The following is a 21,894-nucleotide window of genomic DNA, read 5'->3' on the forward strand; positions in this document are numbered from 1 at the left end:
CTAATGGTACGTCAACATCAGCATTATAATGGTGGAAAGATAGGTTGATTTAATAAATTACAGATAGCGAAAAATTGATCACATCTTGATCACTGGTAATACAAAAACCGACATTTTCAGAGGAATACAACATACCTGTTAGAGGAATACAACATACCTGTTAGAGGAATACAACATACCTGTTAGAGGAATACAACATCAATGCTAGAGGAATAAAACATACCTGTTAGAGGAATACAACATACCTGTTAAAGGAATACAACATACCTGTTAGAGGAATACAACATACCTATTAGAGGAATACAACATAAATGCTAGAGGAATAAAACATACCTATTAGAGGAATACAACATACCTGTTAGAGGAATACAACATACCTATTAGAGGAATACAACATACATGTTAGAGGAATACATCATACCTGTTAGAGGAAAACAACATATATGTTAGAGGAATACAACATACCTGTTAGAACAATACAACATACCTGTTAGAGGAATACAACATATATGTTAGAGGAATACAACATACATGTTAGAGGAATACAACATACCTGTTAGAGGAAAACAACATATATGTTAGAGGAATACAACATACCTGTTAGAACAATACAACATACCTGTTAGAGGAATACAACATAAATGCTAGAGGAATAAAACATACCTATTAGAGGAATACAACATACCTGTTCGAGGAATACAACATACCTGTTAGAGGAATACAACATATATGTTAGAGGAATACAACATACCTGTTAGAACAATACAACATACCTGTTAGAGGAATACAACATACCTGTTAGAGGAATACAACATACCTGTTAGAGGAATACAACATACCTGTTAGAGGAATACAACATACCTGTTAGAGGAATACAACATACCTGTTAGAGGAATACAACATACCTGTTAGAGGAATACAACATACCTGTTAGAGGAATACAACATACCTGTTAGAGGAATACAACATACCTGTTAGAGGAATACAACATACCTGTTAGAGGAATACAACATACCTGTTAGAGGAATACAACATACCTGTTAGAGGAATACAACATACCTGTTAGAGGAATACAACATACCTGTTAGAGGAATACAACATACCTGTTAGAGGAATACAACATACCTGTTAGAGGAATACAACATACCTGTTAGAGGAATACAACATACCTGTTAGAGGAATACAACATACCTGTTAGAGGAATACAACATACCTGTTAGAGGAATACAACATACCTGTTAGAGGAATACAACATACCTGTTAGAGGAATACAACATACCTGTTAGAGGAATACAACATACATGTTAGAGGAATACAACATACCTGTTAGAGGAATACAACATACCTGTTAGAGGAATACAACATACCTGTTAGAGGAATACAACATACCTGTTAGAGGAATACAACATACATGTTAGAGGAATACAACATACCTGTTAGAGGAATACAACATACCTGTTAGAGGAATACAACATACCTGTTAAAGGAATACAACATACATATTAGAGGAATACAACATACCTGTTAGAGGAATACAACATACCTGTTAGAGGAATACAACATACATGTTAGAGGAATACAACATACCTGTTAGAGGAATACAACATACCTGTTAGAGGAATACAACATACATATTAGAGATATACAACATACCTGTTGGAGGAATACCAAGTGATTTGGGTTTTTTTTCAGTTGATTGATATATGAATCAGATTTCCTTGAGCTTTAAATACATAATAGTGTTGTACTTAAAAATAAGACATGTTTTGCAGGAATATCAAACACTCTACCAAAATTGATAAATAAGTCTGAAATTTTCAGGTACCATGTTACATTTTATTCATAAAAATGGTGGTTAATAGAGTATGCAGGTCTATTGTTAAAAGGTTGTAAATATGTTTTGTGGTTCTTGTCAGCTGACTGCCATTCCTGTTGTATAAGTTCATCACTGCATGAAACTCTCCCTGACCTTTGCTATTTCGCATTTGTCCTACGACAGCGAAAGAAATTACGACAATAATGTGTGTTACTGGATCACAGACAATTCCCAGAGGTTGACAATGATCGTCATTCGATGCGAAATATCTCAAACTATTGGTGACTTGGGAGGCTAGCCAACACTATAATCCTTTACGGGAACACTCAGTGGGAATTTAACTGCAAATTAGGCTTCATAAAAAAATTACAGCTCCAAAAATCTGGAATCATGTGACTTGTCTGCGATGTGCCTTACTGATATCGGATTTGACATATATATTGCAGTGGTGTTAACAAAATAGGCTTGGATTATTTCATATGTGTTGACTCGGTGTTAATACGAAGCGTTACATAGCTTTGATGTCCACAGGCTGGCTCATCCTGAAAAAGATATCCGTGATGGCAGGTGGAAAAGAGAAAGTTGAATTTGATAAAATATAAAACTGTAATCTAAATTTCGTGAATCCTAAATACAACATTGAAAAATGATGGGTAGTATTTTTCTTTTTAGCCCACCATCATCTGATGGTGGGCTATTCAAATCACCCTGCGTTCGTGGTCCGTGGTCCGTGGTCTGTCGTCCGTCCGTAAACAATTCTTGTTATCAGTATTTCTCAAGAAGTACCAGAGGGATCTTTCTCAAATTTTATATGCAGGTTCCCCTTGGTCCTTAGCTGTGCAGGGCAACTTTTGAGACTGATCGGATAAACAACATGGCCGACAGGCAGCCATCTTGGATTTTGATAGTGAAAGTTTGTTATCGCTATTTCTCAAGAAGTACCAGAGGGATCTTTCTCAAATTTTATATGTAGGTTCCCCTTGGTCCTTAGCTGTGCAGGGCAATTTTAGAGACTGATCGGATAAACAACATGGCCGACAGGCAGCCATCTTGGATTTTGATAGTGAAAGTTTGTTATCGCTATTTCTCGGGAAGTACGGGAGGGATCTTTCTCAAATTTTAAATGTAGGTTCCCCTTGATCCCTCGTTGTGTTTGTTATATTTTGAGACTTATCATAAAAACAAAATGGATTAAAAGAAGAACTAAACAGATCTTTCTCATATTGCAATGTTCGATTCTATTTCTTTCACATTAAGTACTGTACTAGTAAATATCTGAAATTACAAACTCACTTTGAAGGTTGGCTTTCATACACATCAGTATTAAGTTTAGATCAAAAGTTACTTCAAGGTGCATTTACTGTTAACATGACTCGATCAAACAGATTAAAGGAAAAAAGAGAAAAGATCGAACTGACAAAGAACTAATGAAGATGGTACAAAGGTGGGCGCCAAGATCCCTCTGGGATCTCTTGTTTATGTAATTAAGATAAAAAAAAATTCAAAGAAATTGTTAATTAAGATATTTTCATCTTTTCTTTACAGAACAAGTTCCACCTTTAGCAGAGCCGAATAAGGTCAACACAGGGGGTGCTATCACACGTCGGCGTGGTGCCATAAAACAACAGAAAGTTCATGAGGTCAAAGGGCATCAGTTCATTGCCAAATTCTTCCGTCAACCTACCTACTGTTCCTTCTGTAATGAGTTTCTATGGTGAGTGGAATCAATTGGATTAGTGGAATAAATAGACCTTGAGGAACAAAATTACGATATGGAGCGCGAAAAAGAAAATCAATTTTGACTTGTTATTTTTCTTTGATATTGTAGAAATATTTATTGGTTCCGTCACTCCGCGTATAATTCAAAAGAGTGACCATGCAGCTACTGACCATTCCATTTGGAAATCTAGGTTAAGTTGCCAGTCACAGTAAGCCTTATTGGCAGGAATGTCTGAGTTAAACGGAAAAGACTCGACATTTACATTTCTTTGTCAGCCGTAAAGTGATCTGGGCATCACCCTGTCATCCAGCCGGATAGCGTCTGACCTTGGCTTTGACCTCGGAGCTTAACTCAATGTCAAGTCAAAGTTTGTGCTATTAATGGATCTAGCTCACAATGATCAAGTATTTCTATATCTGTTGCTATGGATATCAAGACTTTTTCATGACAAATTAACGGGATTCATTTCGGAATGAAATTTTAAGAACAATTTCATCATCAATGTGGGTTGATTAAAAATCAACAATACGAATTAAATGTCATAGAGCTGAGGATATTTAGCAATTAATTCACATTTAGTAACTAACCTGTTAAAAGCTCCAAAGCAAAAGCGAGAAAACCTAAAATGTCTTAGAAACTGCAGTCTGAAATAAATTGAAATTGTTATTGAAAAATACTTACACTGTAGAAAATGATTAAGGTTACCTCACACCTACCTTAGAGCTATAATCGTTTTGTCAGCCTTCACTTTACTTCTTCACAAATAATTAACTCTGGAAATAATACAAGATCTAGAGCAGCTTATAAGTCTGTCAACAAGAATAGTTAGCCAGCAACAGACAGCAATAAACTTCAAATTCTAAGCAGTGCAAGAAGAGAGGAATGATACTCGGACGCCGTTAAACCCCCGATATTGATGACTTCAGACTCCGACTTTAAAACCCTGATATTGATGACTTCAGACTCCGACGTCAAAACCCTGATATTGATGACTTCAGACTCCGACGTCAAAACCCTGATATTGATGACTTCAGACTCCGACGTCAAAACCCTGATATTGATGACTTCAGACTCAGACGTTAAAACCCTGATATTGATGACTTCAGACTCCGATGTCAAAACCCTGATATTGATGACTTCAGACTCCGACGTTAAAACCCTGATATTGATGACTTCAGACTCTGACGTCAAAACCCTGATATTGATGACTTCAGACTCCGACGTTAAAACCCTGATATTGATGACTTCAGACTCGGTGTTGCATACCGAGATGTCAACCTTTATACCGTATCTGGGGAAATTTTATATGACTTATTAAAAAACTGAATCGATAAACCCAGACTCATTACATTTAAAAAGGGCTTATAAGCTGACAGAAAATATGGTCAATTTCTAATATCATGTAAATTAAAACAACACCAAAGCCTTGATTGGAAATTTCAGGGGAAATTGTTGTAACTTTCAACAAACTGTTCATTGTATCTGAAGAGATATTTGTTTTTTGATGTTATGGCCACTATATATACAGCACCAGTGGGTATTGAACCTGTCAGAGGGCTGTCGATATAGGCTTCCTGGCTTGGTCCCTACTTTAATATCAGGCTAGCTCATTTCAACTTGTGTTATCCACAAAAAATTAGTTTCTGGTGTTTTTCAATTACGTTTCAATAATTTTTAAAAAAAGTCCCGATTGAAAAGCTGTGATAATGTTAAGTTGGTCATGCGTATTAATCAGAAGGCTGTATATCCAGATAAATCAATCGGCTGTAATTTGATTGGTTGTGTCCAATGACAGTTGTGATATTCTCAGCAGTGATTGATCCCATAAATAAAATTGATTTGTCTGTTCCTGATATTTTTCATTAAAGGATATGTATACAGAAACACAGCTGTATATGGCTTCAGCATCACTTCTAATAAAAAACGGTTCCGCATGAATGTTGCTTCCCATAGGAATAAGTGTGACACACAGGAAGCAATTCCACACGAAAGTGACACCCAAGTATATGGCTGTTCTCGGCTACAAAACTCTTCTTCTTCAAACAGAGAAATTTCACAGCTTTGATACTCATTCATTGCGTATCCTAGAAATATAGATTTTGAAGTGTGAAAATTAGGCCTCTGGGTCAAATTTAACCTAAGTCATTATATGTATTAAGCTACAAAAATATCTTCTTTTCTTCTTTTGTCTAAGAATAATTGCAGCTTTAATATTTCATCTTTAGTATACTATATGAATGAAGATTTTAAATGGTTAAAATCAGGGCCCAGGATTGCCCCCCCCCCCCCCCCCCTATACCACTCCCACCACTCGGTAACTTAGTCCCTGCATCATGACATGGCCCCCCTTAAACAGATATACAATTGCTGCGCATGGACAGGTGAACACAATCATGCTACCAGAACTGGCCTTGTGGTCTGTTCCCCTCCTTGGGTACTTAGTCCCTCAGCTGTAACATGGAAACTCCTGAGATACCAACAATAAAACAACATATACATGTGCAAGAAGATTTGGATACATATCTGCTTCCATGATTGATTATTTAGCCATGATGGCTTTAAGATCCAGACAAGTGATACAGGCCCTCTAGGCCTCTTGTTCACAATGTTTGGTCAAATGGCTTTTAATTCACAACTGTAAATCATTGATAAATACATTTTATCACAAACAGACATCTCTTGTTAATTTTTTCATGGGGATTCATTGAATCAATCTTTATTATAAATGGTTTGATAGTGTCTCCGGTGGACAGACAGCTTACGTAGAAATCAATTATGGAAACAAGTATTGTTTAAATTAGATAGCTTCCACCAAAACATAGGGAAAATAGAGGTCTTGATATCAACTGTCCATCGTTGTTCTTTTTCTGCATGACTACTAAAGTAACAAAGAAGCTTCAAGAGAATAAAAATCTTACATGAAAACAACACCATTATTTCTGAGTTCAGCTCATTTTACATCAAGGCTGTTTTATAATCTATAGGTTGTATAACATGGCTTCTATATTTTTTACAGGGGTTTAAACAAACAAGGCTATCAGTGCAAAAGTAAGTATGGCATGAATTTAAAGTTTTTTATAGTCTTTATCGGAATGCTTCAACAACCTGGTATTTAATTTTACTGTGGGATCAAAGTCCAGGGATTGTAAATATTCCTGTCAGGCCTTTGAGTTGGACACATATCTTCCTGGTGTTTTATTTAAACTTATATAATGGATACACATACTTCAAAATCCTTTTTCAAGTGTCATGAAAAAGTTTACTGTCGATACACAAACATGAGTGTCTCCATAGCCCTTCTTTCCTTGGCTGCATGCACTTCCTTATCACAATTATTTATATATCAATATACAATGAATTTTAGATAATTTATATGTTTCTCCTGTATATTTCAGTGTGTAATTGTGCAGTCCACAAAAAATGTCACGACAAAATTCTTGGACAGTGTCCAGGAAGTGCCAAGGACAGTCGGGAAACAAAGGTCAGTGTCAAGGTCATAGTGAAAAGGTCAATACAGGTATCAAGGCTATATTTTCCCTCCCTATATGTTAAGGTCATTACAGGTATCAAGGCTACATTTTCCCTCCCTATATGTTAAGGTCATTACAGGTATCAAGGCTACAATTTCCCTCCCTATATATTTAGGATCAGTATTTTTTACCTCCTTGATATTTTGTGAAAGGGAATTTTATCTCCTCTATTTATTAGTCTTCTTATGGTGTACTCCCCGTTAGTCTGTACATATGTCAGTTCTGGGGCCCATCTCATATGTTCTGTCACCTACTATAGCCAGATCTTGTATATAGGTATCTCTTATATGGTAGAGTTTTTCAAACTGAAATTTGTTCTCATGCTCCCCAATATATAGAGTTATGGCCCTTTGTTTATTTGCCCATAGTATAACTCCCTTGCTATTTCACCTTTGTTCAAACTTGCTGTACTTATGTATCTAAGGATGTTTATTTCCTTAATTGTTTAATCTGAATAATAATACCAAAATAGCTACAACCTTTCACTGGGGATCATGGGTGGTTCACCATACCATGCCTTGTTTTTACCTTAAACAAGAAGCCAAATTAACATTACAACAACAGTTATAAGCAGTACAGCAAACCTGTTCATCTGCAAATCCATATTATTATTATTTTTTACTATTTTCTTTATTTTTTTTTACACTGGAACTAAATTACTTAAGTTTCTTCCAGATTAGTGAAATATTTATGATTTTCATTTAAATTAGAGAAATTCAAACTCATTTGAAAAACATGGATTAAAAATCCTGTCAAAGATTGTCAATCTAATTAAGGTTGGTGAATGTTCCCAAAATACCCAGGAGAAACACTGCAGGATTATAGAATCAAGCTCAGGAAGATAATAGCTTATTTTTAAAGTAAAATTCCGTTGAGTGATTTCTTAAGTCTGTGTGGCATCACCATGTCTCGACTGAAAATGCCTTCTCTGAGCAAGCTATTCAGGTGTGAATGATGTTATGAATAACTAATTCAATTCTCATTTTCCTTTACTTTACAGATGATGTCAGAGAGATTCAATATCAATGTCCCACACAAGTTCAAGGTCAATAACTACATGTCTCCCACCTTCTGTGATCACTGCGGAACTCTTCTGTATGGCCTTTTCCGACAAGGCCTCAAGTGTGGAGGTGAGTAGGTCAAAGGTCAAGGACTTAATGGGTTTCAGATAGAGGCTATCTCATGAGTAACATTGATCACAATTGTTCTGATCAAGTTGATTAATTGAAGATTTTGAGCATGAGCTATTATATTAGTCCTTATCGAAAAAATTATGATATTTGCTACCTAAAATGGGATGAAATACTAAGGTCCCAATTCACTTACAGACTCACAGTTTCTGTTATCGAAAAGTCAAGGAAAGTTAAAAGAATTTCTACAAATGTCAAACACTAATCTGATGCCACATTCACATTCCACAAAGGAAGGTATTTGTTGATTCCAGTTGTGTTGGAGATGGCCGACATGGTAAACACTTGAAATTCCATGCAGTAATATCTCTAAACTTTCACTCTTGTTTTTATTTTGATAGTTTGTGGAGTCAACTGCCACAAGAAATGTGAGAAATTCATGCCAAATTTATGCGGAGTCAATCAGAAACTTCTTGCAGAAGCTCTCGGAGAAGTTCGGAAAACACCAGGTGCCGTTAAATTACCCAATAGCAACTCCACCACAAATGTAAGTTTTGATTGGTGTTCACTCATCATGTGACTGTTACTATGGAGACAGATTTGTATTATTTTCAAATGACTGAATCCACAGTAATTCTACCTGATATTATACTTTCTGTAATCTTTAAAGCTTTAATTATAAAAAGAAAATGCTTAAACCATGGAAACAGCATATTTGTATAAGCAGTATCCATGGAAACTGTTTTATCAAACTGCTTGTTACCATGACTATTGTGGCTAAATGAGATAACTTCACACTTTAAAACAAAGGCAAGAAAAGATTTCTATCATACGCTTACCACGTCACCACATGTATAGACTAATGCTTGTCACTATAATGACACAAAAAGAGAAAAGTGTTCTAGCTGCTCTATACTTAATGATCACAGACTCACAACATGTTATGAACATTGGATTTTAAGTTCATTTCAATGGTATGTTTCAGGGTGTTGTAGTTTCAAACATTTGGACTAAGCATATATGCTACCTTACTGGGATATATATATCATTTTCCTAAGAATGTTGCAGAGAAAAAACAATCTGTAAAATTTGTTTTATGATTGGTAATTTGAATTTTTGTCATAAATTTAAGTTATATTATAAAACTTTTTCAATAACGCTTATGAAAGGTTCTAATGGGAGATAACTCTAACATCACCTTAATGGTGTGGTAATGTGTAACAAAGCATATATATCTTTAAGTCAATTGTGACTGTTAAAGCTGGATTGTCGATAGAAATGATTTAAAGGGCTGAAGATTGAACAAACAAATCTTAACAGTCTCCAGCTGATTGGATACCTAGATTTTATCTATATTTTGATATAGAAATAGTAAAATTGCTATTTTCTGTAACAAAACATTTTCAAAAAAGTCACATTTGATATATTTAAGCAAATTTACTTTTAAAAGTTTTAATTTTTTAATTCATTATTTTTTTTTATACTTTATAATTTAGCCCATCAATATCTTAATATTGACAACCCTCCTTTTAATCTATGTCCATCTACATGTGAGCTTCGATACGATTCTGAAGGTACTGTAATGACTCTTGTGTAAATGTACTATGTCTAGGTACCCAAATCTGGCAAAGGAACAAACCGAGACAAACATAATAAGGTATTGCAATTGAGTCCAATTAAATCTGGATCTTCAAGGTGTTTAATTTTCTCTGTAGTGCACTCACTGAACTCTGCCGTTTACCAAAGCTTGTCTTTCCTTCTACACCTCACAACCCTCTAGAGTGGGATAGTCCAGGCAATTTTGTGAATATTTGTCAGATTTTGTCTGTGAATACTTTTTATTGAAATTTTATTTAGCTCAAGAGCAGTCAAGGAAAAGATTTCATTATAGTAATGTTTTTTTTTAATTTGATAGAAATGTATTGTGCATATCACCTTCTGTGTTTGAAAAACAAAATTTATTAGAAGAAAAACGGTAATGATTTAAAAAAATAAATGTACAAAAACAGAAATTGTTGTTTTTCCAAATAAATTTGAATGATTAATTTAGTCAAATTTCAACAAAATCAAAATAATAATTTTATTGTAAACAAGCAATTTTTGGTGTTTTACTGTTTTTTTCAGCTTTCAGTGTTGTAATTAAAGGGCATTTATCAGTTTTTTATGTACTTTATTCACTTTCTAAACAATATCTAAATATAGTTTTAACAGCAATTATGATGTCGAAATTCTTACTCCAAAGCATCTTACACATCACACTAAAGGTAGCAGTCAGAACTGACCAGTGCAAGTCTCTCTGGCCTCGAGCACTAAAGGTAGCGGTCAGAACTGACCAGTGCAAGTCTCTCTGGCCTCGAGCACTAAAGCAGAGCTAATTGATTAATGTACTAACTTATTTTTGATTGAAATTCAACGTTCAATATACTCTGATTGGCAAGTGAATTTTTTAAACTAATATATTAGAACAATTGTTCATTAGATTTGGAGGAACACTGCTTTTGCACAGAGATCTGGCTTTCAGTAACACAAACTTATCTTAATCTGGCCATGCCAACTAATAAAAGCTAGATCACACTTTTCTAGCCCTTCGATGAATCTTCTTTTTTGAAAATTGTTTCATTTCTAAAGAAACAAGAAATAAAGATGGAATAAGATGCAATACTTTTTTTCCTATTAGAAAGATATTTATTTTAAATACTGTGAGAGAGGTAGAAAAAGTTTAGGAAGCTTTTGTGTGTTTTTATAAAAGTGTTTGATAAATATTGATTAAAGCATAAATCTTTTTCTTTTTTTACTGTGTGGATTTCTCATATAACTTTGGCTTTTTGTTAAAAAATCTTAAATTCTTCATATTTCTTCTTAATTATGAGTGGATTTGTTGACTTATAATCATGTGATTATGTGTGGTGTGTTTTCACAAAACTTACTGTTTTTTAGTTATGTGATAATTATTATGTACATCAATAGATAAAGAGTTTTTAATTACGATAGGGTACAGAAAACCTGCCCTATATTCTCAAAGTCACTGTTCCTATAAAATGATCCCGTCTTTGTCCATATGCTCTTTGACCAATTACAAGTCCAATGCACATAATTGATCGTCCTCAAAACCCCAAGGTTTCCTTCGACACACCTATCTTCTCTGCTCGCCTGGAATTTGTCCTGACGAAATCGAAGGCTTAAGGATGATATAAGTATTAGACCTGTCTGATGTCTTTGATGAATATAAATCAAAGGAATGGCATGGCAGCTTGATGGTAAAATCAACAGGCTTTGAAGTTGGGTGAAGCTCCTCTGTAACATTCAAAGGACAGGTATCAGCCTAGTGATTGGTTAGATTTTTATACCAGAAACCGATCAAATAGCTTACCATGAGCCTTCTATTTTGTCTCGGCATATTTTTAGGGTGAATAGAAGATATTTGTGACAATTACAAAACCCTTTGATTTTGAGAATTTACAAATACGTACCACCATCATGATTACTAATTAGATTAAAAAATATTTACAAATCTTTTCCTGCAAGCACGGTATGATAACCTGGAATGTAAATATACAAATATATGGGAATGCAGCCTACATGTAAAATAAACCCATATTCTTATGCAATTATCCATTGTTGATTTTGGAAAATTCAGAAGGACAAAAAAAATATCCAAGCGAAATATCTTTTTGTTTCAAAACATGTTTACTTGTACTATCATTGGTATACCAAGAATTCGAGACAAACATTACTGAGGACCCCTCCTTATAAAGTCATATGAACATATAACAAGGATAAGAAACTGTTGGAAAAAATAAATAGAGAATGTTGAAAGGCTGGTGTTTATTTTTCCCAATAATTTCGAAATCTTAGTTAAATATTCCACCATATATTGATTACATGTATATATATTCTACCACATAAAATGTGACAAAATGCGTTGTAGGTGTCTGAAATGGTAAGATCTAGGTAATTCAATATTTAAATTCATTGTTCTTTACCCTTTGCAAAAGCGTGTCCTGTGATCCAATATGTGTCGCCGCCTCATTTTGCGCTTAATGCCAGAGCAAGCCTTGAAGTCAGAAAACTTGCAGCTGTAGATTTAGTTATAATTGTGATGGGTTAGGGAACAGCCTTACACCTGTGTGTATTACGGGGGCACATGTGTGGTCTGTCTGGGGGCACATGTGTGGTCTGTCGGGGGGCACATGAGTGGTCTGTCGCCCAGTATCCTTGATTGTTGACCAATGATAAATGTTGTTACACCGTTGATGCGGTAGAATGTGAAATTTCTTACTGAAATCAGCATTGATCCTCCTTTCAAGGTTAACTTGCATACCTGGTAAAAATATCCCTGATAAATCTTGAGGAATAACCTGCATCATGATAAGAGAGCAAATACATCCCTACTACTCTACTGTGGCTGTTTGTATAAGTGTATATACATTTGTGGAACAATAAGTTTGATTTACTGTAGCAAAATCTGTCTCAGTTTTTGAAAGTATTGTAATGATCTGTACATGTACTTACATTTGTATATCAGAAGTGTTTAGAAGAGTGTTTTCGTCATTTACTTTGTATGACCTTGAGAGTGCTAATCGTAATTTTCTCCATACAGGGTTGAAATTGATTTAATCACATGGCTGAAATTGTCAAAATGAAGTTATGACACTATTTTCATGTCTAATTGTTCCTGCGTTAAACACGTTTAGTTCAAATCAGCATAATTATTACTACAAAAATAATTCTATGCAAGCTTTCCTGTGACACTGATTATGTGGTCACATGAGAATATTCAGTGATGATTTGAACGAAATGTTTTTCCCTTTTTTTTCCCATAACAGTTAATTCCTGAGGATAGTTCCGATGAAGACAGTCCCAGCTATGAGAAGATCTGGGATAAGAGTGGTGGCCCTCCACTGGACCCTCCCCTCAGGGCTGGCATCCCCAAGAGGAAGTTTGCTCCTTCAGAATTCACCTTCCTCAAAGTACTTGGCAAAGGCAGCTTTGGAAAGGTATAGAAATGTTCTACATCCTTTTAACTTTTCTGAATGCTTATTTCTGCGATATTTATTCAATGACTTATTTGTCAATATTTGAATAAGTAAAATACGCACAAAAGAACAAATAAGATAAAAAGATAAAAAAAAAAAAATGCACTCTCACGCTAAAGCCCTTTTCTGCAGGGAATTTCCTGTAAATTTTTGTTACCATTTTAGGTGTCATGGAATGAGAGAAAGTTCAGACATAAAATGATAGAATGATAATTGATTTTTTTTTTAAGTATGCAATCTGACCTTTTATCTCTTTTGACTTATCGAGAGAAAAAAACAGTTTTCATTGTTCAATATTTTATTTTTTAGAAATTGACGAAAAATTATACAATATTAAAATCTCCAAAAAGAATTGTGATATTTTAGCTGTAAAACCCCAGTAACAAGTTGTAGGTGCATTATATAACTGCCAACTGTTTATAGTGCATCATTTCTGACTACAGGGACAGTTAGGGAGACCTCTGTATTGGTCCACGTTACTCTGTATTGGTCCATGTTACTCTGTATTGGTCCATGTTACTCTGTATTGGTCCATGTTACTCTGTATTGGTCCACGTTACTCTGTATTGGTCCACGTTACTCTGTATTGGTCCACGTTACTCTGTATTGGTCCATGTTACTCTGTATTGGTCCACGTTACTCTGTATTGGTCCACGTTACTCTGTATTGGTCCACGTTACTCTGTATTGGTCCACGTTACTCTGTATTGGTCCACGTTACTCTGTATTGGTCCACGTTACTCTGTATTGGTCCACGTTACTCTGTATTGGTCCACGTTACTCTGTATTGGTCCACGTTACTCTGTATTGGTCCACGTTACTCTGTATTGGTCCACGTTACTCTGTATTGGTCCACGTTACTCTGTATTGGTCCACGTTACTCTGTATTGGTCCACGTTACTCTGTATTGGTCCACGTTACTCTGTATTGGTCCACGTTACTCTGTATTGGTCCACGTTACTCTGTATTGGTCCACGTTACTCTGTATTGGTCCACGTTACTCTGTATTGGTCCACGTTACTCTGTATTGGTCCACGTTACTCTGTGTTACTCTGTATTGGTCCACGTTACTCTGTAATGGTCCACGTTACTCTGTAATGGTCCACTTTACTCTGTATTGGTCCACGTTACTCTGTATTGGTCCATGTTACTCTGTATTAGTCCACTTTACTCTGTATTGGTCCACGTTACTCTGTATTGGTCCACGTTACTCTGTATTGGTCCATGTTACACTGTAATGGTCCATGTGACTCTATATTGGTCCACGTTACTCTGTAATGGTCCATGTTAGATGAGTAGAACATAATATTATCCAAATGGCTGTATAACGCGTCTCCTAACTATGTCCTAATTATGTGGCAATAATTACTAGGAATCGTTCACAGCTGTATCCATGGTGAGGGCAACAACTAACACTAGCAAAGACAGATCAAAGATTTCTTATCATTTTGTCAGCGTTAATGAATTAAGGATGGTGCTCAGATTGCAATCATTATCAGACATGAAAACAATTATCAGTACATGGCTGATGTTTCACAAATGACAGTCAGCAGCTGTAATTTGAATGTGTGCTAACATTTATATTGATGCCATCCCATAATTATGTCTCCTCCTCCTCGTCCTCCTCCTCTTCCAATGATGGGAGACAAATTGTTGCTGTGCTTCAAGGTCAGAGGTGAAAAGAAGTAAAATTCCCCAAAAAAGGTTTTCTTGGCCATAACTTCTAAACTTTTAAAGATGTTTTGTTGAATTGTAGAGTTAACCTGCAAAAGGTGTACATTATTACTGAAATTAGGTCACTGACCGTCACCATGAGGTCAAGGTTAACATTTTCCAGCAAAATCTTGTCCAAGTGATAACTTTTATTATGATTAAACCTGAAACATCAGCCTAGGAAGATGGTCATAACATTGCAATTGTTGATAACCTTCACCTCTAGGTCAAAGGTCAGAACTGCAAAGTGTGTATTGAAGGATTGTCTGGTACATCCATTTTAAAGCAATTGCTGAAATGTTGATGAAACTTGAACAATATCTCCATCATGCATGGAAAGTGTGCAATGCTATAACTAGGTCACTGTAACCTTCAACCGAAGATCAAAGGTCAAATAAGTGTTAAGCAAATATGCAAAGTGTCTGATAGATGGAAACCTATTTGTTCACAAAAGCAAATATGTGAGCATGCTGGAAACATTGACTAAATCACATGTATGTTATATTCAAGGTAACTACCACAGACATGCACAGAATTATTGCAGGTCTCATACAGACCTTTATAGTGATGCGATTGCTATATTTTTACCTGAAAATACCATTTTTATGTCATCTTCAGTGACACTCTAAAACACATTCATACCTTAACACTGATTCCTGTATACATTGTATTCTTTCATGTAACATTTATCACTTGCTGGTGTAAGCAAGGACAAACCAACGACTAAGATTTTAATTATTTAATTGATTGTTAAAATTTTGTCTCTTTTGATTGGCAGGTCATGTTGGCCGAGTTGAAAGGTCAGAAGAAGTTCTTTGCGATCAAGGTGCTGAAGAAAGACGTGGTTTTGGAGGATGATGATGTGGAGTGTACTTTGATAGAGAAGCGAGTCCTGGCCCTTGGTTGTAATCACCCCTACCTCACCCACCTCCACAGCACCTTCCAGACCCCCGTAAGTATACACCTCAAAAAACACCTTCCAGACCCCCGTGACATGTACCTCCATTTTAAAAAAGTTTCACAATAGAAAACGCTATCAAATCTCTTTTATAAATGATAATTCAGAGAAGGTACTTGATGATACATTTAGAAGTGGTTACACAATCATTGATAACAATTAGAAAATACGGGATTATGGGATCTAAGTGAGATAACTTAAAGCACAAACTATTGTTATAACAAAGAAGTAATACTGCAATATTCTTCCTTGTTTGATTTTATGACTAAATCCACCTAAATGTAAATCTAAAGCATTTCCTTTTGAAACATAAGCCAGGAGGAAATACCTTGGGCCGTCTCACATTTAGTGTTAACTTCTCAGCCTTTTCGTGTGCTCCATTGTATGTGTCATCAATGAGGCGATTTTAAACTTTGACAAAACAACACAAAACACACAACAAAGGAACTAAATAGTAAATAGCAGAGTAATTCTAGCCCTGATAGTTTTAGAATTATTGTTGTTATTGTAATGTACTAGTTTTATAGTTGTTGTACAGAACCCTGGAGATTTTCTGTTCTGAAGTTGTGATTATCCATTGAGAAATCCCATGGTTGATTTATGAAAAATACTATTATTATGATAATGGTGCGGAAATTGAATTTGGGCGTTAATGTTGACATTACGGGAAGTTGTATGTTGATAGGGTGACTTTGAGTGACTTTGCTGGTTAATTCTGGACAATTTCTGGCCATCTATGTCCAAGCAAGTTTGTCTTTTGATGGATTTCAGATAAGCATCATGTTTTATTGCTGCAGAGTTGTAAATATGACTTCCATGAGCACAGATAGCTCACAGATTAGCTCATGATATAACAAGATTTATTGAATAGGAAATAAGGTTTTTCTCAGAGTTATGGTTCAATATTTGCACAGCAGCTTAGACCAAAACCATACTAGAACCTGGTGTTAGCCACACATGTCCACTTTTATTGACAACTGTCAAGGATTCATCAGACTGCTGCAAGGTTTATAGAACTGTGGTGTGACACCTCGAAGATATAAATGGTTATAATCAGATGACTGTCATAACATGGGAAATGTTTTGCAACTTTGTGAAATTATATATAAACCACTTCAATGTTTGCTCTATTTCTTTAGTAGGACTTTTGAATTGAAAACTATTTCTTTAGTAGGACTTTTGCATCAAAAACCATTGTTTTAGTAGGACTTTTGTAATTAGCTCCATTTCTTTGGTTACACTTCACATTTTGCTCCTTTTCCATCAAAGTGAGTGTACATAGATGTCATATACATTTTCTAGTCATATCATATGTGTTAATATGATAATAAAATATTTCCATATACTGTATTGATTAAACAATTGCCCTTATCAACTATGCTTTAGCAAAAAATGTTGATAAATGAACTAATATACCAGTCTTGTAAGAGTTTTTCAATATATTTTACCTCGGGTCATTGTAATCGAGAACAAGTCTACATTGTTAACTTATTCACCCCTGAAAACACATTTGAACTCTTCCAATTCAAAGTTTGGAAAAGTTCATTATGAAATTTCAGAGGTGAATGAGTTAATGATCACTTTACTGTAAAAAAATGTCATTTCCACCACCTTTCTATAATGGAACATCTTACTTCTACTCCTGGCCGATAATATACCTTATAACATATACCTGCTAAACCTTACTACATTGTATACCGATACAGACAATGGTGTATTAACCCCAGTAGCAAAAGTCATGTTTGTCTTGAACTAATCGGTTTGTTATCAACTTATCGAATCAACAAATTGAAACAAGTACAGCTCCAAATATGTTAGAGCGATTGGACACTTTGGTAGTGTGACGTCACTATTCCGTCTGTGTTGTCACCACCATTGTTGTTCTGTTAAAGTTTCTGAGAAGTGAATGAAACATTAATGCATGTTAATGACGAGATTATGATATGTATATACAGAACCATTGTAATAAAAGCTATACAATACCTGTGTTCTGTCCTCGTCCGACGCCTCAGAGTGCACCAAATTACTGCAAGAGTAGATTTATTGCTCTCACGCTAAAGCCCTCCTGAAATACATCCATACATGCAATCTGATATGCCAGTCAAACACACATATGTGATATTACCTATTTATCATATACTTGCTTAAGATGCTACTTATATTTCAAGTGTAATCAAATATACTCCAGCTGTTTGCCTACATGATAACCTATCTATATCAGCCCTCACCTTACAATACCTTCAATGGAAAACAATCTTTTTGTCTTTCTTATTTGTTTGCTTTCGTTTAATGTTGTAGAGAAATAAACTGTCGATGTTCCCACCTATAACTTTAATTATTGCTGTTTTTCCACAGAGTCACCTGTTTTTTGTTATGGAGTACCTAAATGGTGGTGACTTGATGTTCCATATACAAGTATCTGGAAAGTTTGATATCCCCCGAGCTCAGTAAGTAAAACCTCAGAAGTACCTTGTTACATTACCAGATGTGTGTTAATACACACATCCATGTTGTGGTTTTCTGCTTTAAACTAGACCTTGAGTAAATTGTAATTATAATGCATTGCTATGGTTACAATTATTTTCCAAATGTTTCCATTACAAGTAATTAATAATGTACTACATGTATATACAGAGTTAAGGCCCTTTGTTCACAAAGTAACTTTGTCTGGGGTAGTTTGTTCCCCGTCACTTACTTTCACCAAATTTTGTATGTGAGTACAAATTGTACCTCTGAAGATGGTGGAGTTTTGCACACTGAAATAGGGCTTTGATTCATCATAGAGACAGAGTTATGTTCACCGCTTCATCATAGAGACAGAGTTATGTTCACCGTTTCATCATAGAGACAGAGTTATGTTCACCACTTCATCATAGAGACAGAGTTATGTTCACCGCTTCATCATAGAGACAGAGTTATGTTCACCGCTTCATCATGGAGACAGAGTTATGTTCACCACTTCATCATGGAGACAGAGTTATGTTCACCACTTCATCATAGAGACAGAGTTATGGTTACCGCTTTATCATAGAGACAGAGTTATGTTCACCGCTTCATCATAGAGACAGAGTTATGTTCACCGCTTCATCATAGAGACAGAGTTATGTTCACCGCTTCATCATAGAGACAGAGTTATGTTCACCGCTTCATCATAGAGACAGAGTTATGTTCACCNATTGCTTTTTCCATTCTTTTTGCATTATTTACTCAACAGAGATTTGAAATTAGACAATGTCATGCTAGACCGTGACGGCCACATCAAAATCGCTGACTTTGGGATGTGCAAAGAGGCTGTATTCAACGATAACAAGGCGACGACTTTCTGTGGCACACCAGATTACATTGCTCCGGAGGTAAACAAAATAATTCACAAAAGAGATATTTATTTTCAACATAACCATACATAAGAGTAACTAATTTCAACTTTTCTTTAAAAATTATGGAGTGTACACAAGTTTTTCTTTTGAGTTGATAGTTAACTGTCATATAACCATATTTCTATGAGCTGAAATAAATTTTAAACAAAAATTTTGACAGTACTAGTTCATTTTAGTTGAGATTTGATATTCAACAACCAAATCAGGTTTAATCTTGTCATAAATTGTTAGTTAGATTGAAATCCTGAATTTGTTGACAATTTTTATTTACAGATCCTGAAGGGATGGCGATACAACGCGTCTGTTGATTGGTGGTCCTTCGGTGTCCTCCTATACGAGATGATGATTGGGCAATCTCCCTTCCACGGTGACGATGAGGATGATCTCTTCCACTCCATTCTACACGACACACCACACTATCCAAGATGGCTGCCAAAGGAAGCTGCACAAATCCTTAGTCTGGTATGTTATACTTTGCTGCCAAGTTTGGAATTTCCTTCTCTTTGGGCAGTTAAATTTAGTAATTAAAATGAGAATTAGGACCTGAAATTTGAAATAGATTGGTTGAAAAAAAGTTTTAGAGAATTTCTTGCAGATGTTATTTTGGAATGAGAATTTTTACTTCAAGTTAACTTTGCAAGGAGCAGTTCAAAGTTGTAAAATGAAGCTTAATCCATGGTTTTGTCAACAATAATAAATGATAGCTTTGAGAACCATTTATAAATCCATTGTATATGCAGGGAGACAACTCTTTTAATTTCTCTATATAACCAGGGCTGTTAGAGTTATCTATCTTCCTTGATTGCATTTTAGTGAAGTTGAATATTTTAAAAGCAGTAAATGAGAATTTCAACTGTAAAATACTGTTACTACTTTTTAAGTACTGTTGAAATATGTGTGAATTCCCTCAGAATCCTGGATACACCAATGTGAGCTACCGGCAGATAAATAAATCTTGATTTGGTATTTGAGTGAGCTACGATTTAAGAATTCCGTTTTTGATTTCAGCTGTTCATCCGACAGCCCAATGAGAGGATGGGCATGCCTGGCTGTACCTCTGGGCCAATAAAATCACAGCCATTCTTCAAAAACATCGATTGGGAACGCATGGAGGGCAGACAAGTGGAACCACCGTTCAGACCAAAGATCGTAAGTTTACTAACATTAAATCACTTTATCATATGAATACCTTGTTATGCAGTGTCATAAAGCCATCACATAAATTATGTTCATGTAACATGTGTAATATGACTGCGGAAATCACATCACAATCGAATAAGAACAATCTGTGTGATGTCACGTGATGGTGATCAGCCGACGCAATTTTCATTGTTTCAGAGGCGGCCAAGTGCAAAATATTTGTTTCAGATCACAGTTATACAGTTTACTTTGTATTATATGATAAAAAGAATCTGTCATTCGTTTCCCTTTATATTAGATTGATGAAACTCGCTTTGGATTTTTCATATTTCCTCGCCAGAGGCTCGCAAACATGAAAGAACCAAAACTTGTATCATAAATCTGATATGAAGGGAAACTTATGACAGATCCTCTATTCATACTGAATAAATAATTAGACAAATATAATTTCACACTTTTTTCATCATTAAATGTTTGACTTAAAAATGTTTTTACTTTTCAGAAAAGCGATAGCGATTTCTCAAACTTTGACTCCGACTTTACCGCCGAGAAGCCAAATCTGACTCCTCCAGACAAGGACCTAATAAAGACCATGGATCAACGTGTGTTCACAGGTTTCAGTTTCACGAGCTCATCGGCTTTGTGAGGGCAGCATTCTCTAGGATTAATTCTGGACCTGGGAATAATCATTTAACATTCATATCACTGAATAATGGAGGAACTAATCATACAGACTTATTACAATGTGATTCTATGACGACAGTTTGAATGAAAATATTGAGATTCTTGATCGATTTGTATCCTTAAGATCCCTGTTCTGGTTTTTACCATACAGCGGTTTCCTGGTGAAGCTTGGTTTTGTTTGAAGCCATTGCCTTTCACCAATCAATGATGTGAAAATGTGTTTTGAAGGCGATAGTTGGACTTAAGATATATGGAAGTGTTCCTAGAGTGTTTTCTGATGTTTGAGATTTGAAGAAGAATATTGCAATATCTTATGTCCCGTGATTCGTGGTTGATATCATCTGCTGTAGCTATGGTAACTGAAGTGATTCCCGAGTGACCAACAAACACTTTAAATTAGTGGTCGCCTGTCAACATGACAGGAACATACAACACTATGGTCCCTATGGTACCAGGAGACTAATCGATAACTGAAGAAATGTGTGTCATGACAACTAAAGGGAACCTGGCAATGAGAAATAAGTAATTTGTTCCCTTGACAACTAAAAGAAAAGTAACTATGCTCATTTACTACCTTCATAAACAGGAGAGCTTCAACAAATCAATACAATCAATACATCAATGTATTCTAGTTGTAAGCTGATCCAAGAAATGGCTTGTATTTGATACCAAGTGACAAGATGACAACTTACATATATACTCATATGTTTACCATTAAGTCTGATTTCAGAAAGAACACTTGGTGAGATACTGTGTCAACATTTTACATCATTAACTTGCTTTTCAAAGAG

The 21,894-nt window shown here is 35.3% G+C and overlaps 1 protein-coding gene across 1 annotated transcript in view; it reads left to right on the plus strand.

Annotated features, from left to right (window-relative positions):
* The window catches only part of LOC110443337 (protein kinase C delta type-like), an 86,022-nt gene extending 64,466 nt beyond the window's left edge, over positions 1-21,556 (plus strand). Inside the window, exons 7-18 of the mRNA XM_021487510.1 lie at positions 3,362-3,530; positions 6,553-6,584; positions 6,932-7,017; positions 8,067-8,196; positions 8,598-8,743; positions 13,023-13,193; positions 15,723-15,896; positions 18,258-18,349; positions 19,060-19,255; positions 19,553-19,741; positions 20,288-20,428; positions 20,922-21,556. Of these exons, the coding sequence (XP_021343185.1) occupies positions 3,362-3,530; positions 6,553-6,584; positions 6,932-7,017; positions 8,067-8,196; positions 8,598-8,743; positions 13,023-13,193; positions 15,723-15,896; positions 18,258-18,349; positions 19,060-19,255; positions 19,553-19,741; positions 20,288-20,428; positions 20,922-21,065 (1,670 nt within the window). The 3' untranslated portion in view covers positions 21,066-21,556. The remainder of the gene's footprint in view (positions 1-3,361; positions 3,531-6,552; positions 6,585-6,931; positions 7,018-8,066; positions 8,197-8,597; positions 8,744-13,022; positions 13,194-15,722; positions 15,897-18,257; positions 18,350-19,059; positions 19,256-19,552; positions 19,742-20,287; positions 20,429-20,921) is intronic.
* Positions 21,557-21,894: the final 338 nt, after the last annotated feature.

Source organism: Mizuhopecten yessoensis, unplaced genomic scaffold, assembly GCF_002113885.1.
Source record: "Mizuhopecten yessoensis strain PY_sf001 unplaced genomic scaffold, ASM211388v2 scaffold716341, whole genome shotgun sequence".
Taxonomy (NCBI): Eukaryota; Metazoa; Mollusca; class Bivalvia; order Pectinida; family Pectinidae; genus Mizuhopecten; species Mizuhopecten yessoensis.